The following is a 19,061-nucleotide window of genomic DNA, read 5'->3' as shown; positions in this document are numbered from 1 at the left end:
ACCTGCACATAAGCGCTGTTCTACACTTCTAACTTGGAAAAAGAAAGGCTGTGATAGCAAACAGGCTGCATGCTTAGATTTTTTGTGGGAGGCCAATCCTTATGAACTGCCTCAAATGAAGCACACCTAAACCTCAAAACAAAGTGCTGCAACAAAGCAAATGTCTCGGGAGAATTAATAAAACATAAGGGCTTCGAAGCACCACCTGTGCTGAGAATGCAACCAAGCACTCCATTAGAGTTAGTAAAGCCAGCAGCATCTACCGCACTATAAGTAGCAAAGTAAGGTATTCAGCAGAAAAGAAAAAAAAATTTACCACATTACTGCCCCGAGCAGGATTTGAACCGGCACTGGCACAAACAAAGCAGCTTTGTTTCCTAATGCTCTGAACCATTTGCCATTAGCGCAGTCTCTCATGCAACATGCTCTAACTGGCAGGCTCCCATGCTAAGTGTCCTCATTCATCATCTTTCAAACATTTCTTTAATGCTTCCAAATGTTTAGAGCCAGCAGTACTGCTACTGAGTAATGGATCCAGACGAGTCATAAGATAGAAAGGCCAAGGTTGATGGCCAAGGCAGCCAATACGCTACTTTCATGGAGAGCAGCCAAGTGCTACGGCACGTCAAACAGCGAAAGCAGCGATAAACACTCAGCGCACTGCCCAGCACAAAAAAGGAGCAGCAATTCAATGTGGCAGGTCATAAAATGCCAGCCAAGAAAAGCAGCTGATAGGTAAGGCTCCCCAAGCCACAAAAGTATCCACAGAGGCCGTGCAAGCTGCCTAGAAGCGGGCGAAGACACGGGGTAAGTTCAGCAGCCAAGGTCCCAGGCCAACACTGGTGTGCGCCTGTCATCATCCATGAAAGGTCCTAGAATGTGCTATGCCTTTTCTGCAATGCATCTCAGGCTTACACCTAATCTTGACAATGAGAAAAACAGCAATTTTTTTTTTGTATATGTGCATGAAGCTGCTGCCATCTTTTATAAAAAATATTGCTTATATTGCAGCCGCAGCTCCATGGATATACAGTAAAAGCTCGTTAATTCGAACTCGAAGGGGACTGGAAAATTGTTCGAATTAAGCGAAGTTCGAATGGGCGATAGAATAGGTGGTTATAGCACCCCACCGTACGGGCAGAACCTGAAGCAGTCGCACGTAGACTCGTTATCGCGAGCTAGGCGCTACTACGTTTGTGGCGGGCATATTCTGAGAATTAAATTCATCCTGTCCCAGTGGCAAATGAAACAAATTGATTGGCCAGTTATGCGCCAGGAACAAGTACTGGAATCCATACACGTGAGCAGCTAGTTTTAGTGCTGGAATATAGGATGCTATTTATGCTCCAAAACATGTTTATTTGCGGGGAAGGGGTGGTAAAATTAAGAGTAATCGGTGAACTGCATTTGCTTGCGTTTCTTCTGCCGAGACTCTGCAGCTTGTCCAAAGCTCTTGTGCAACGTGAGAGTACTCACTGACAGAGGAGTGGCGTGCTGCAACATCGAGCGCCGACACTATTTCATGTGCACTGGGCGGCGGCAGTCTCGCCGCCGCTGCCGGACTTATCACTGTCAGCTGTTCTCACTGCACGTGAGCCCTGCGATGTCTGCTGGGACCATGCAGCCTCAATTATATCGGCGTCACTCAAGGGCTCCATCTCCATGTTGCTGCCCATGTAGCATGTGCTCGCGGCACCAACAAAAGCCGTCATCACCCGAACTGCCGTACTACGTTGTTTACACCACGTGATTGCGACCCAGCGGCAGCAGCACAATGAAAACCTGGAACGGCTCGCGCCTAAGCATCATCGGCGCAAGCTCCGTGACCCTCGTGCAACCGGCTTTTTTTTTCGTTTTCCATTGTTTTACATCTCTGGTAAACTTGGATCGTGTTTTACTTGCTATGGGTCAACTTCTATCTACGAGGAGCGGTGTCAGCCAGTGGCTCCTAGTTCGAATTAACCGTAGCAGATGCTTGCTGACTTGTTCGAATTATCGTGAGTTTTCCCCCATTGAAATACACAGGGCTGTGCCAGGATCCGGGCGTCAGTTGACTTAACCGTAAGTTCGAATTAACCGAGTTCGAATTAACGAGCTTTTACTGTACCTCCATACACATTTTTGGAACAGTTTTGAGAAAAAGACTAAAATTCTCAAGTTGAAAAGGGAGTGGAGTGGCATGACTTGTGTACTGTACACCAGCGGACAAATGGCAGCGACTAAGAAATAATGTTGCGCTGCAATTCAAATGAGGAGGTTCAGCTGAAATACAGCCTAGAAGCAATCAAGTGCAGCCAAGTGACTCACCTGTCGTTGGCTGGGCCACGGTAGTCATGGGTGTACTGAGTGGGAGGTGGTCTGCCATAAGGGTCTGAAGGTTGTGACGATGTCGGTGGTGGAGGCAGCCCGGCATGTTGCGGGAAAAAGGCCGGGTTCACGTGCGGTGCTGGAGGGGGCACGTTGGTTGCCGGCACCACTGGGGGCACCACAAGGCGGAAGGAAACCAAGTTCGCCCCCTTCTCACAGAAACATTCCTAGCATGTCATTTAACGAGGCCTTGATGCTTCCCATTTAGGCTCATTTTGGCAAAATTTTCTGCAGTGCAGTGTGAATCACATCGAGTAGCTTGGCACATTTATGGAAACATGTTCTCCTTTATAATATACACCGATTTTCTGCAAGGAAGTAAATGAAGCCTTGTTTCAGATTTGAAAAGAGTCTGACTTTATCCTCTACTGCATTATCAAATTTTGTTCATATCACATCCAGCCACCCAACCAAAGCAGTATACTGAATGCCTGCTGGACACACGGCGGTGCTGATGAGCTCACGGTGCACGTGTTGAAGTGTCAGTCTTAAAAATCAAAAGTTCAGCACTATGCCAGCTTGACCAGCAGTGCACAGCGTTTCCGTTTCTCACTGGACTACAAACAACACACCATTTAAAACCAAGAATGTGGGAGTACCGCAACTGCGTGGCCTAAAGAAACCTGACTGAGAAGCCCTCTGTGAAGATTATTCCCTGCTTAGACCAAGGTAGGCAGCTCACCAGGTGGCGGCAGCCGATTGGGCGGCATACCCGGAGGAGCAGGACCCGGAGGCACTCCACCTGGTGTGGGGGTGGCTGGGACACAGGGGGCAGCGAGTGCATTCCTGCTGCATGAGAGAGGGGGAATTGGGAAAAGAGAAGGGGCAAGCACTCTCAGCCTGCAGCCCAGGCAACACATCTAGCAGGCAGGGAAGGGATTCCCTGCCCATATACATGCTGCACCTCAAGAAAACGTGGCTAAGGCTCCCACACTGTGCAGGCGGCTCATGGCAAGAATGAAAAAAAATATATATATATATATAAATAAATAACAGCCCGCTCTTGTGGAAGTGTATGTAGTATCTCCTCTGGTGCGAACCAATTGCGAGACGAAGTACAGCAACTCCTTCAAGAGAGATAACCAGGACAGGGCTGTACAGAGCATCACTGCTAAATGTAAAGGACTCTGAGTGGCTTTAGCGACACAACTTTAGACGTCTTTGCAATGCCATCAACATAGTTAATGTGGCTTCAAAAGCAGCTGAGTGCAACACCACTTCAGATCACTTTTGATGCTACAGTCAGCCTTTCAAGCACTCATCTGACAATGGTGTGAAAGAACACAGAACCGTACCGATATGTTTCTTTAAAAACGCACGGAAAAGGTGCATTATCAAGAAAATTGTATCGTCCATGACGCTAAGATTTTGAAAAATGTGACTCAATAGCTAAGTACGAAGGCGTTTATATAGACACTTCCACTTACTAAACAGAATGCCAGCGCATGTTGATGCAACGTCTTGTCGGTAGACTTCCACCCACATTTGCTTTGTTCTAAGTGTTATGAAACTTCGCAACACATCAACGACAAGCAAGAACGAAAGTAGCCGCAAACTCTTCACTGTCACCATCATACTTTTCAAATGCTTCGCCCCATCACACTTTTGCATTGCGGAGACCCCCCTCTGGTGGCCGATTGCTGCCCGTGCCACCTGCTTGCATGTTTGTGCATCAGTGTCATTGTTAGGATGCCTGTCCCCATTCTACTTGTGCACTGCACAGAAGCTGCTCTAGTGCCTGACTGCCACTGCTGTCACAGAATCGGGATTCGGCAAAACTATGAAAGAACTTTCCTGGGTATTGCATTATCCAGGAACATATTAACCAGACAGAAGTGTAACACTGTGGGAAACCTTTCACTGCTCACAAACCAACCAACAAAGTTCTACTGCATTACAAGCAGCACGCAGGCAGGGCCCCACAAGAAATCGCACAAATATGCACAAGGTGCTCTTTCTCTGCCCTCTCACCTGGAGGCCTCTCCCACTCGTTGCTCACTGGGGGCGGCCCCCTGTGGTCTGGAATCAGCGGAGGGCCTCGGGGAGCACCCAGCGGTGGCGGAGGCCCTCTTGGTGGGGGCTGTGGAAGACAGAACAGAAAAGCCACACAGAATGAGAGCTCAAGCTATGATCCACGACCAGACACATTACTTAGAGGATCGTGTACAACATCCTTCCTTAGCATCCTGCCATACCTCATTGTTTCAAATTATTGCGATAAAATGCGACCCTAGCTGCCAACAACTCCAGACTTTGCCCTATTTCAACCCCTTGTAACCATATTACGTAGCCTGTACGAGATAGTTTAAACCTGGATCTAACGAGCCTCTACATGAATTCCTCAATATTAATAAGTTTCTTAATTTCCCAACTCTGCTGCCAATAACTGTGTATTTGTGATGGTTGAACTAGATTTAATGAACGTGCTACGCTGATCTCTTATTGGGTACTGCTGCGTAACTCAAAATTTTGCCAGACCATGTGAAAACTTCATCATCATAGAACACGAATGGCCACAACAGGAATACCTACGGTCACAGCGAGCGAACACAGTTCACACAATGCGCTGCACTCCAGCGCCCCTTGTACTGCTCCGTGATAAATGCAGCGGACTCCCAAGCTTTCACTTTTGTGCCATCACACCAAAAGGTGACATCACAACAGTTTACGTTCACAACCACTGCAAAACAAGAGGCGGCAGCAATGAAGTCACTGAACGAGCCATGCGTGCCATGTCGTTGCTTTGTTCTTCGAGGAATTCCGCCACCTACAACGTAACGAAGGCCAGGCAGACGGAGAGAGAGGGGATGCATGGGAAGAGGTGGGTGTGCCTCTAACTTCCTCCCATCCCCATCCCACAGGTGCAACATTGTGTGAGCTGTGGTGAAAGTGGCGGCTGCCGGCACCGTTGCATTATCAAATTGACTGCATGCTCAAAGCTCACTCATTCTGCATTGCTGGCCACGTTTGTTGAGACTCTATGCTGCTATGCAGGGCTCTTTATTCCTTGATTCATGCAGTGGTATTTGTGTAGTGAAATAATGCCACACAAGTCTGTTTTTGCCGTCCACAATCAGCACACTGAAAATTAAGGCATTCTGCTCATCTCGAACTCCATTAAGTGGGGACACGAATCTTCGGGACGAAAAAATCGCGAAAAAATCGGCTTTTCAATTTGGTCATAGTTGGACATGTCTTATCATTTTCCATCTTAATTTCAAGTTTCGTGGCTGAATACCGCGTAATTTATGAGAAATCGACCCGCAAAGATGCAATTTTGACAAGAGAGCTCTCGAAAATTGGTTAGAAAATGCCCGTTTTGCGTCGCGTGTCGTGTCAAAAGTAGCCGGCACAGCTAGGCGACTTTGGTCTCGTTTGAAAGAGCAACACCTCAGCTTTCTTTCCCGCCAGAACGAAAGGTGTACTGCGATTGGTCGCCGAGAAAAAGACAAAAACAAAACATAAAATGCGGCAATGCTATTGGTTGTTGGACACCACGTGGCAAAATTCAAGCGCCTCATCGGCCGGCGCCATTTTTTTCAACGCTCCGCGCTCGTCCTGCGACGCCATTTTGAAAAAGACCGCCATGGTGTGAAACAGTATTGGAAGCTCGCAGCGCGCATAACTTTGGGAAAAAACGTAAAAAAGGCTGCAGAAAGCAAGTAAAAGACACAAGTTCGTCGGCAATTATGAAACTAGCAGCAGCGGAGTGCCTGAGCGCCTGTGCGTGGACCGGCGGATGACGCGACCTTGGCAGCCGCTCCGGCGTTCATTCCGAGCGCGGTGCATATCGCGGCTGCAGCGGATGACGGAGAGCCGGAAGATGGTTTTACTTCTCAAGCAGTGATAGGAAGAGGGAATAACGAGGCACAGGAGTGCAATTCGGCGGTCGTGATAAGAGCTTCTTTACCAGCTTCAGCTTCCGCCCTTCAACACGGAGCAAATCGCAGGCTCGGGGCGAGATTGGCAGCAGAGGGTCAGAGTAGACACATTTCTGCCCAGCGCCGATCACGAGGATTCCGAAGCACGCCGATGAAAAAATCACCAGTTTGGCAGCAATTTCTGCAACCTAGCGCAAGATGTGGACACTAGCGAACGAGCATGTAGACGCCAACCTGCCATCACCTGCGAAGCTACCGATGTGGTCGTAGATTAGGTGGCGATCGACAGGCTGCTTCACAATACAGTGTGCACCCTCGAAATCATTTTTGCAGCTTGCTAAGCGGCGACAAAGGCAAAAATGTGATTCAGACTATTCACTATGCACCTTATAAGCTGTCTGTTTTGGAAAATTAAGCACTGTAATGTGCTTACACAGCTTCAAAATGTTTCACTTCATTTTTTCTCAGTTTCATTTTCTGCACCACCCTACACACTGCTGACAAGCTTCTCCCGGCTTTGGTTCGCGCGATTTTCACCATTCCTGTTTTATTTGAAAGCTGAATGATTGGAGCTTGCAATAAAGCTATTAACAGCACTCTTAATAAAATGTGAAAATATTAAGCACCATAAAGAAAAATCACCTTATTCCTCGCCACTTTTATGTGAACTTCAAAACATTGTAACTTTGGTTGCAGAAGGGCTAGAACAACGAAAGTACCCTTATTGCAAGCATTAGTAATAGCAGAATCCACTGGGATAAAAATTATTTGAATCTGAGTAGCCAATTTTTTTCAAAAAGTTGTCAGAATAACTTTACCGAAATTCTTGAATTAATAACAAACGACATAATATACACAAAAATGGACACCATATTCGAAATCAGCACACTAAAGTACATAATAGCTGAAGTTTTCATTTTGCCAAGTCCCATATTAAAAAATTTTTCTCTAAGACCCTCTACCAATTAAAGGGGCGGGGGGTTTACTGTGAACATTTGCTAGGTGCTATCAGCCAGACTTATTTGTCGTTTTGGTTTTGTTTTCAAATTCTCCTTTCTAGACTTCATGCAAAAATTGCATGCAACGAAAAATTGTGCACTTTTCTCAACTTCACTGTATTTAGGATGAACTGTACATGCAGAAACTCCCATTAAGATGAACTCTCAGTAAATATGAACAGTGGCGGTCGTTTGTTTGGTTTCCCACAAAGTCAATGCAAAAAAAAATCTGCTAAAGATGAACATTTTGCACGCACTAGTCGGTTAAGATTAACTTTCACGGCCAACCGCACACCACCCATGAAGCTTTACTCCACCATCCAAGCAACACTGCAGTGGAAAGGAAGAAAGAAAAAAAAATAAAGCTGTTTGGTGCTGTTGACGCGTGGAAACCCAACTACGCCGGCGTCGGAAATGCAATTCTGCGAAGAAAAAGCAGCCAATGCCACTTTCCAATGGTGATCCCGTGATAGAGTCGTCAGGGCAGTGCTGCCGACCTCCGCGTCCTTGCTGACCGCCGACCAACCACGCCAACTACAGTAGAATCTCGGTGATACGAATCTCAAGGGGAGGCGAAAATATTCGTATTACCTGAAATTTCGTACACTAGAATCTCGATGATACGATTACGGTTGACACGAATTTCGGGATGATACGAATTTTGAAAGTGTCCCGAACAGTCTACATTGTACAGAATACGTTACATAATTACAATAATTACAAGAACAGATTTTCAAGCCCGCGCGGATGATACGAACGTGCGACCACCCACGCAAGCAAGTGAGCACGCACGCTCGTCTCGGAGAGGGGGCCCCCCTCCCTCCGTGCAAATGTCCCGTGGCAGATTTTCAAGCCCGCACCACCCACAAAGGTGGAGCCAGCACGCGCGGTTGCATCGCACCCAGCCTCAGCCCCTGCCACCAATGTCCGGAGGCCGCCGCGGCACCGACCGAACCGGCTGCTAGTTCCGCCCATTCTCTTTCGCGTACAGCAGGACGACGCACGTGGGCGATGCCACTCAGTTGCTGATTGGATCTTGCAAGCTGTCGCAGCTTGTTGCCGATCAGTGCTCCGCCCACCCCAAGCAAGTGACATTAAACAATGTCCCAGTCATGTTCTTGCCTGCGAACACGATGACCCACCTGCAGCCGTTGGACGCCGGAATAATTCGGAACATAAAACATCACTTCAAAGGCCTTTTAGTGAGGCGATTACTCGCAAAGATGACAATTTGCAGATTAGTCTGCTGGACGCAATTCATTTTCTGGCAATGTCTTGGGACAGTGTGACTACGCAAACAATCGCGAACTGCTTCCGCAAGTGTGGATTCACGACTGCACCGGTAGCAACTCCGATTGCCGAAGAGACCAATGAAGATTTTGCTATTGAAGGTTGGGAGACACTGGATGTTCAAGCTTCTGCGTTTGACTTTGTCACTGCGGATGACAACGTTGCAACTTGCGGGTTGCGAACCACTGAGGATTTAATTGGCGAAAAAAATTAACAGTCTTCATCAGACAGTGATGGAGGCTGAACCGCTACCATCGACGGCAGAAACCCTCAACGCCCTTGACATCCTGCGCCGCACCGTCAGCTCCGCCAGCGTGAGCGACGAAACTGCGGCACGGTTTTATTTTTTCAGGCTGGGCTGATTGGCCAAATCGAGCCCAAGAAAGTGCGAACAAGCATTACTGACTTTTTTGCCCGAAAGTAATTGAGCTAATAAACGTTGCTTCATTTCCGTGTTAAACTTGGCTTGTTTTGGATCATACGAATTCGGGATGATACGAATATTTTTCGGGGTCCCGCGGAATTCGTATTATCGAGATTCTACTGTATCACCAAAAAACGAGCGAAATCCGTCCCGAAACCATGAGACACGCACACAAAAACATTTATTTACGTGGAAAGAAGTCACGTATGTCCTTCTGAGTCTTCTTCTCCGCGAGGACGGCCAGCAGAGAATTTTCGAAGCTGAAGAACACGCACAGTCTCGGACGTCACAGCACGCCGCAGAATATCGAGAGCGTGCATAGTTTTTGCTGCCGACGGTGGTTGGCCATCAACATTTTGTCACCAGTCTTCTTCTTCGTCACTGGTCGAAATTCCAGGCTGAAACTATACATCCTCCACGATGTCTTCCACTGTGCACAGACCACAGGTGACGAGATCGTCGTCCGCGGTGACGAAATCGTCGACACTGCAGTCAACACCAAGCTGGTTTCAGACATCAACCGGAATTGGATCTGGAACTTGCGAGGTGGTGGCCACTGTGGATTTAAAAATCCCACACTTTGCTAAACAATTTGCGATGGTTGCAGGGGAGAAGCACTCATCACCATCTGCACTAGAAGTGATGGAAGCATTTGATGTGCTCCGCAGATTTATTGGTGCTCACGATGATGACGTCGTGATGCAACTGCTCACAGGGTGCGAAAGTCATGCCACAGCACTCGTGGCAAAAAAAGAAAAAAAAGCAGAAGCTGACAGACTTCCTTGAAAATAAATGATATTTCGACACTATTTTGTCCAACCTGACAGTGTTTTTGGGCTGATTTCGATACAGCGAAATTTTTCACGCACCCTGTGAATTCCGTTGTAGCAGAGTTCGACTGTAATGCTTTTGGTCCCGTACATGAGGCATGTATGTGACATGGATGACGGACGCATGGATGGAAGCGTGGATGACGCAGGCTCTTTTCAAGCAGTGGCTGCACGAAATGGATCACCAGTTCCAGGGAGAGAAATGTTCTCTCTGTTGTAAATAGCTACCCCAGGCATGGTCACATCGCCGGACTTCTGCCATACGTCTAGAGTTCCTACCATCAAAAACAACAGTGAAGCTGCAGCCTACAGATCAGGGAGTGATAAGCAGCTTGAAGAGGCACCATCGTCGCTCTCTGCAGCAAAGGACGCTAATTTGTATTGAGAGCAGTAAGGAGTACATAGTGAACCTGCTAGGTGCTGCCCACTTACCGACAAGTGCCTTGGAGCAAGTTAATGAAGCCACCATTGCCAATGCCTTCCGCCATTTGGGGTTTCTGATGTCTAGTGACTGCTCAGCACAGAATGACTGTAATACTATGAGTGAGGACTGCACCGCAAACTTGGAGGAGAGAAGTATTGTTTCTATGCTGAGCAATAAGGGCGTTTCCGTTAACATGAGCGCATCTGTCAGCATTGATGAAACTGTGCGAACATTTAGGGCTGACACACTAGAAGCTCTAACTGAAGAGGTGCTCAACCCACCATCAGAAACTGCTGCTGATGATGACAGCATAGATGTTATCCCCGAATCTGCATTAGTGACCTGCGATGCAGCTGACACTTGCCTGGATACTTTAGTGCAGTTTTTCAAACAGTGAAAGGGCATTGAAGAATATCTCGGAAAGTTAAGTGAGAAGTCTGCTTTTGTAGCAGCCAGTTGGCTTTCACAACAAGCACACACAAAAAAAAGTGACAGACTGGGCAACAGTCAACAGTGCCTGATGCCTTACTAGTGAATAAAATGCTTATATTGCAGTTATCTTTTTCCTGAAAGGCCATTTCATTCATTAGTTCTCAGATACGGGGTATACGGACACACTTTGGATTCCCAAACAGCCTTTTTGGAAGCATCCCTGATTAGACAAACTTCTTAAAGACGACCAACAAAGGTTTCTTTGCATTTTTGTATATACAAGTGAACTATCTGTGCTTGCAATGCAATAGGTGGAAGGTCAACGGCTGGGTAGTCTAGTTTCCGTATGGCAGTCTACAGCACGAGCTCAGCACAGGACAGGGTAGTTTATTCCCACACCTGACGACACCCAGCATTCCCTGCTCACCATGCGCAGAATGCTTGGCGGTGGCGGTCCAGTCCGTGGAGGCACAGCCCCAGTGGGAGGCGGAGGGCCTTGCAGGTTGGCTGGCAGTGGGGGCGGAGGCCCACTCTGGGGTGGTGGTGGCCGCAGAGGCGGCGGGGGACCAGGAGGGTGCACCTGGGGTGGCGGGGGACCCCCGAGCCTCATTGGGGGAGGTGGGTAGTCTGCACAGAGGACCGCCATGAAGGGTCAGTGTTCTCAGATCGACTTTTCGATTTTGTCATACGTGGATATGTCTCATCATTTTTCATCTTATTTTCAAGTGTCATGGCTGAATACCGCGGAGTTTACAAAAAAGTGACAAGCAAAGATGCAATCTTGACAGCGGAGCACGAGAAAATGTGTTAGAAAATGCCCATTTTGCGTCGCGTGTCGCTTCAGAAGTAGTCTACACAGCAAGGCGACTTTGGTCTCGTTTGAAAGAGCGATGCCTCAGCTTTCTATCCCACCAGTACAAAGGTCTACTGCGATTGGTAGCAGAGAAAAAAACAGAAAACAATATATAAAATGCGGCAATGCTATTTATTTATTCGCTGTTGGATGTCACGTGGCGATATTCAAGCGCCTCATTGGCCGGCGCCATTTTTTTGAACGCTCCGCACTCGTCCTGCGACGCCATTTTGAAAAAGAGCACCGTGGCGCGAAACCTTATCGGAAGTTCGCAGCGCGCATAAGTTTTGAAAAAAAAAAAATGTAAAAAGGGCCGCAGAAAGCAAGAGGAAGACACAAGTTTGTCGGCAGTGATGTCAACCAGCAGCAGCGGAGTGCTTGAGCGTGGACCAACGGATGACGCGACCTTGGCAGCCGTTCCGGCGTTCGTTCCGAGCGCAGTGCATATCGTAGCTGCAGCGGATGACAGAGAGCCGGAGGATGGTTTTAGCTTCGTTCGATTCAGAACTCGTTCCCAGCACCAATTCTGAAAAAGTTCCGCTGGTGCCGGCCAGGTGCCGCGTGGTGCCATTCCAGGTCTGTGCGGGTGCAGTGTGCGTCAGTAGCGCCACACCTCACTGGTGCGGAAATTTTCAATCGGGGGCGCACGCACAGGCCTCGTCTGCTCGCCGCAGCTCGTGGCCTTGTCCGTTGTGCTGTCAGTTCTCGCGGTGTGCGTCTATTTTCGTGCCTCGCGAGACCATGGACGACAACATCACCAAGTCATTTTTATGGAGTTTCTGGAGTCCTCCGACAGTGAGGATGAGGAAGCCGATGCAGTGCTTTCCTTCGCAGCAACGTAGTTGGTTCGGACAGACCGCAACCAAATTCCCAATTACTACGAAAGCGTTGTAGCTAGATATTTCAGCTTTGGATTCGTGAGACTATTCAGGCTGTCACGAGAGACATTTGAGGACCTTTCAGAGCGCTTCGAGGTATCTGTGCATTTTCTGACGCCTCGAGGGAGGGCCCACAAATTCCCGCCGAGAAGTCATGCCTCATTGTTCTCAGCTACCTGGGCCCGCAGAACAGCATGTGTAGGATCGCCGACGCGTTCGATGTGTCCGAGTCACCGGTTTCGTTGTGCCTGAAAAAGAGTTCTGCACTTCCTATTCGACATCAGTGAAGATGTCATCGTGTGGGCAAAACAGTTGTTGCCCCGTCTGAAAAAGAAAAAATCATGTGAACTCACGCATGCACATGGGCGGCCTGTCACAATGCTTCGCAGCTAAAACTCAGAACAGCTACCTCGTGTTGAGTAGATTTTTCCGCCATTCTCACAGAAAACGACGCCGGATTCGTCGGCGACGGGGAAAACTTCCGTAAGTTGTCCATCGATATTGACAAGCATTGCGATCGTCGGCTGCAAACGTCGTCTGCTAAGGCCGTCAACACGCACAACTTTCTTGCACCTCCTTCGCGGACGGTGCCAAGGTTCATTGCACTACAGCGACACCACGGCTGCACCCAAATCAATCGTGGACAGTGGTGCAGGGGGCGCTGTGAATCGAGGGCTTTGGTGCAGCGCACCGTGAACCAGTGCCAGCAGTGCAGAGAACGAAGGCTGAATCGAACAAAGCTTTTGCTTCACAACCACTGATCGGAAGAGGAAACGATGAAGCACAGCAGTGCAATTCGGCGGTCATGATAAGTGCTTCTTTACCAGCTTCGCTGTCCACCTTCGATACGGCACAAATCACGGACTCAAGCGAGATTGGCAGCAGCGGGTCAGAGTAGACACGTTTCTACCCAGTGCTGATCACGAGGAATTGCGAAGCACACCGATGATAAAATCACCACTTTGGCAGCAATTTCTGCAACCTAGCGCAAGATTTGGACGCTAGCGAACGAGCATGTAGACGCCAACCCGCCGTTGCCTGTGGAGCTACCGACGTGGTCGTAGATTTGGTGGCGATAGACAGACTGCTACACAATACAGTGTGAACCCTTGACCTCATTTTTGCAGCTTGCTAAGTGGCAGCAACGGCAAAAATGTGATTCAGACTATTCAGCAGGGACCTTCTAAGCTGTTTGTGTCGGAAAATAAAGCACGGTAATGTGCTTACACAGCTTCAAAACGTTTCACGTCGTTTTTTGCATTTTTCTGTTTCATTTTCTGCCCCACCCTACACACTGCTGACAAGCTTTTCCCGGCTTCGGTTCGAACGATTTTCACCACCCTTGCTTTATTTGAAAGCTGAATGATTGGAGCTTGCAATAAAACGATTAACACCACTCTTAATAAAATGTGAAAATATTAAACAGCATAAAGAAAAATCACCTTTTTCCTTGCCACTTTTATGTGAACTTCAGGACATTGTAACTTTGGTTGCAGAAGGGCTAGAACAATGAAAGTACCCTTTATGCAAGCCTTAATAATAGTAGAATCCACTGGGATAAAATTTATCCGAATCTGAGTAGCCAATTTTTTCAAAGAAGTTGTCAGAATAATTTGACCGAAATTCTTGAATTAATAAGCAATGACATAATATACGCAAAAATGAACACCATATTTGAAATCAGCACACTAAATACATAAAAGCTGAGGTTTCCATTTTGCAAAGTCCAATATTAAAAGTTTTTTCTCCAAGACCCTCTTCCCCCCATTAAACCTATTACGTAAACACTATTACCTACATTTGCTTGCCTTTTATAACTGATCGTTAGACATGAATAAGTGTTTAGCTGTGAGAATGTAAGCTTCAGGCAATTATTCTGGAGTTCATGACTTAAAAAACAGATAAAAGCAGTCATTCTGAGACAACAGGCAGAGGAAAATTCGGTATTTCGAGCAACGAACGTCGCTTTTAAGGGGGGTCATGGCTTTTGAAGCTTTTTTTATTTTCTGGCCAAATTTGATTGAATTCGCCAGTCTTATTCAGTTTCTTGCACTGGTTTCAAATATCTAATTTGTTTTTCAATAGGTCAATTACTTATGGAACTAATGGTTCATAATTTGAAGAAACAATGAAAAAATAACCACACTACAGAAATTGATATTAACATATGGCTAGGTACTAGAAAGCATAGGGAATACAATGTTATAAGTACTTTTTTGATTTAACAAATATTAGCGACGCTAGAGCAATCCAAAGTTCACTGTTCAAAATATGGGTACCCTATTATCTGATATAGAGCAGTACTGGTAAATTTTAAAACCCAAATTCCAAAATCTGCAACTAACATTGTGTGCTCTGCACTCTTAGCTACATTCCACAACAAAAATTATGGTTCTACCTGCCTCGAAGGCCGAGATATCGTGTCCACAAATTAGAAAGAAGTCAAAAATGGGCATTTTGAGAAAATTATAAAAAGTAATAAATTCACTTTTAATCAAAAGTGGAGAAAAAATAGCGCCATATTTTACATCCCATGTAATTAAAAGCCACCAGGAATGTAGTGAGTCGACTATGGCCGCCCAAATGGCGCTTTTTGAAAGCATGCTGCATGTCCAAAGTGGTCTTGCGCTTTTTGCAGATGCCACTGCTCAGCGGTGGTCTTTCTCTGCCATGCGCTTAATGCTCAGCGCTCCAGAGTTGAGGTGCAGCTCTTTCAGTATTGCTGTGGATGTCTTCACAAAGTCAGCATTGAATGTCATCACAGCCCCAGCTACTGCAGCTTGTACAGTGAACAGTGAGGCATGCTTTTCCTTTGGAGCCAATGCCCATATCAAGGAGTGAAGGGACTCATTGCTGTTCTGAGTAAAGCCCCTTTGGCACCGCTCAAGAAGTTTCTCACCAGAAAGGCGCTCATAAATGGGCAACAGGGCCTCACAGACGTATGGAGGCAGATTGTAGCGGTGCTTAGGAGCTGTCTCGCCCTCAGCGCTTCCTACATTTTGGTGGCACCATGAGCTCGGTCCTGGTGGGCAATGGCTGTGGTCTGAAACCAGGTCGATGATAGGTGGCCATCACTGCTTTCTTCATTCCCTGCACATCACCCTTGTGAGTCTTCAGGGCCCAGCCATAGTACCACGTTAGCTTTGCAACTAGGTCAGCGGTCAGTTTGCCTTTGCCGCCAAGGCTCTCTAATCCAGGTCCTTTATGTTTTGTGATGAGGTTTCGCAAGCTTGTGCCCATCCGTTTCTGTACGTGGTTGATACGGTCTTCTTTTTTTCCACCGAAATGTACCCATACACTTTGGCTTCCCGCAGTGCAAGAAAAGCACGGCTGTCACCATCTGAGAGTAGGGTCGTGTACCTCAGGTTATGTCGTTGTAGCGACCTCTGAAAAAGAATGAGGGCGGCTTCAAGTTCCATTTCACCGGCCTTCTTAGTGGTGTTTTTCTGGCAGGCGTGGCTCTCCTTCCAGGCCTTGTACGTCAGCTCATCTCCCTTTGGCCCACGCTCATAACCAGCACAGAAGTTGCTGAGAACAACAGAACCGAGAACTAGCCCCGTGAAGAGCTTGATGACCGTGCTGATGCCAATGTGCGACGAGTGGCCGCATGTCATCCAGAAACCATCGTATGACACGGCAATGTTTCCGGGATTCCCAAGCTTCATGTCATCCAGAAACCATCGTATGACACGGCAATGTTTCCGGGATTCCCAAGCTTCAAGTCATCGTAGAGCTCCCGAACTGATGGCGTGCGCCCGAGGCATCTACTTCTCGGCAGCAAGAGCTGCCGCGGGCGCCAACTTCGTCTTCACATACCTCTGCCATGTGAAAGCCGCGGTGGGAAATGTTCATCGCGGAAAAAACGTTGTTTAATGCCGTTTTCCGATTCCCAGTGGCTTGCATCACGCGCGCAGCAAGAATGTACAATGAAAGGGTTGGCCTTCTGGTTGTCATTCACGCGGGGCAAACTCCATGGTGATGCAACATCACCGCAGCAAGCACACCTGATAACAATCTTGATGGCAAGACCATATTCTCCTCGCCTCTGACTACAACGACGTTACCGCCACATACTTTGTGCTTTACGCACGACATCATCGCGTTCACGGAGTTCAAGTTGACGATAACGAAGCCCGGCTCGATGTCGACTGGTGCGACTGCACTGTCGTCAGCGTGAGAAAATCCAGCTTTCATGTCGTTGCCGACATTGAAGCAAGAACTTGAAGTTTTTCTTGCGTTCCAACCTCTCTCTGCACCACATCTGCATGTCCACATTTGTGCACGCCCCACTCTAAACGTCCAACACTCACCACGGCTCGCTCGTGTCACCAGGCCTAACCTCTCCACACTGAGGCTGCAGCAGAAGGTGTTTTCAAACTAGCCACCACTGATAATAGAAGCGTCTAATCTTGTTACTGGTTACTGCCAGCACAACAACTTCATGCTGAAATGAAGGCATAATTGACTTCCTTATGCCTTCGCCAGTGAAGCAAGCAGAAATTCGTGCCAAGCAAGAGTCGCCTCAAATTGACGGCCACGGCTTGCACACGCAGTCTGAGCTGTTGGCAGAACTTCCACTGCAGGCAGTCGTGCACCCAATCACATCGTTTCATGCAAGCCCCTGCATTAATCCCGATTTGGAAAGGCCCGGAAAGATGTGACACCTGCCAATGAAGTTCTCCACCAGCCTCTCCCATATTGGACGGTTCCCGCTGACCATTGTATGAAGCAAGGAGTGTACAATTTTGTGTCGTAAAATCGGAACTGAATACATTATCTCCATTGAGGGTTCACTGGACCCGTGCTAAGCTTTTGTAAAATAGAGTTCATCACACGGACGGGGGACGCATAATGGAGTTTCACTGTAGTTGCAAGCACAACGTTCGTCCCTGTTATGTGCGTTTGCTTTGGTAGATTATGTCCGAGACTTTATTTCAGGAAATAGAGGTCTGTACAGTGTTAGTAATACTAAGTTGCTTCATGACCAAATGCCTGCCATTTCCCAAACCATCATCTAACCTCCTCCAAACAACACTCACATGCCAAAATATCCTCCATAGAACCGAACACAATGTGGGACTTGGTTACCTGGGGTGTATTGCGGTGGTGGAGGGGCCTGCCCAATTAGCGGTGGCCCCACGGGGGGCATGCGCCCCTGGTTAGGGAAGGGGCGGCTTCTCTCAGAGCGGCCCTGTGGAGAGGGGCCTCGGGGCCCCAGCCGTCCAGAGGGAGGACCCCGGTCGCCACCGCCCAAATGGTATGGGTCACCTGGTTAAAGCACAGAAACAATTGATAAAGCCACCTCCCAGGCCGCATTAAACATGAATCACTGTAATGCTGCACACACAAAAAATGAGTAGGCAGGCACATAGATGATGCAGTTTTCATGCATCTGTGGCTTTATGTTTCATTTCGTGGCAGTTGGTAGCAGCTAACGCATGGGCAAAAGCCCCTTAAACAAAATTCTCAGACAATCAAAGCATCCAATACAGGTTATAACACGTACAGGATTGCTTATAGAGAACTTGTCCCACCACTGCAGCAAGTAAGCACACTGCTGACAGGAAGCCCACTCCAAAGCTACACCTATGACTGGCCTGATATGTGCCCAACTCTAAGCCAATCTTTTAGTAGAGGAAAAAAAAAAAAAAAACAGAACCCTTTCTGAATTTAGTAAAGGAAAAAAAAAAAAAGAATATACCGTTTCTGAATTTCGTAAACCCTAATGAATGCTTCAAAAACAAAAGCCTTTCTGTCTTAGGGCCATGCAGTAGACAACCGAAGGAGTTTTTCGCAGAGTGTCTGTGTCACCACGACAGTCACACACTGTCATAGCAACAAAAACAAAGGGAAAGCTCATTTGGTTGAACATGCAAAGTTTCAGATCTGACCCACTCACAACAAGAAAATTCTTTCCAGCACAAGTACTCACAGAGGACTCACAAGAGTAACAGGAGCAACTTACGTTCACCTCGCCCTTTGCCTTCATAGCCACCTACACGAGGCAGAAAAAAGAAAGAAATGGGGCTCAGAGCGAGGTGAAACCAAGAGAGCCAGAGCAGCAGTCACAGAAATGTCACAAAAAGCCACAGAGAACAGAAAGGAGGAGGGCGATAAGTACCTGAGTTGCGATCGTACTTTCCCATGTACCGATCCATGCGGCGTTCTCCACGGTAGAACTCGTCATACTCCCGCGACTGTGACGAAGCTACGCAAAGAGCAAATGTGGAAGAAACAATGAAAGCATCAGTCACTCTTTCTCAATATCAAAAGTAGCAGCATAAATTAACCACAGCTCAATCAAGCAAAGATGATTTTGGAAAGTACCCACCTCTGCAACTAGGATGCACACAATTTTTCTTAAGCTGCACATGAAATTTCTCCAAGTGTGGCCTTTAAGCATTGCCACATATTACCAACATTTTTTTTAATTCCCTTTTTCACAATATGATTAGCCCTCCTAGACAACACATCTTTTCCGAGATATAAAGGCATTTTCAATGGACGTCGCACTAAGCTTGTAGCTTTAGAGGCTTCCAATACATTACCTCTTGACAAATATGACCTTGCTTGTTTAAAAAGATTCTGAACAGAGGTGTGCAAATACATCTCTGCGCCAAATACAGTTGAACCTGATTATACTGAACTTCGTTAGATCAAATTATTCTGTATATCGAACAATTT

The 19,061-nt window shown here is 47.3% G+C and overlaps 1 protein-coding gene across 1 annotated transcript in view; it reads right to left on the bottom strand.

The window, feature by feature from the left end:
* Positions 1-19,061, bottom strand: part of LOC144128539 (cleavage and polyadenylation specificity factor subunit 6-like) — a 56,013-nt gene that overhangs the window by 18,903 nt on the left and 18,049 nt on the right. Inside the window, 8 exon segments of the mRNA XM_077661993.1 lie at positions 2,308-2,476; positions 3,050-3,112; positions 3,115-3,153; positions 4,339-4,447; positions 11,074-11,273; positions 17,466-17,645; positions 18,343-18,372; positions 18,499-18,585. Coding sequence (XP_077518119.1) covers positions 2,308-2,476; positions 3,050-3,112; positions 3,115-3,153; positions 4,339-4,447; positions 11,074-11,273; positions 17,466-17,645; positions 18,343-18,372; positions 18,499-18,585 — 877 coding nt within the window.

Source organism: Amblyomma americanum, chromosome 4, assembly GCF_052857255.1.
Source record: "Amblyomma americanum isolate KBUSLIRL-KWMA chromosome 4, ASM5285725v1, whole genome shotgun sequence".
In the NCBI taxonomy this organism is placed as follows: domain Eukaryota; kingdom Metazoa; phylum Arthropoda; class Arachnida; order Ixodida; family Ixodidae; genus Amblyomma; species Amblyomma americanum.
Note: the sequence above shows the minus strand (reverse complement) of the source record. Positions and strands in the feature narration are given on the sequence as shown.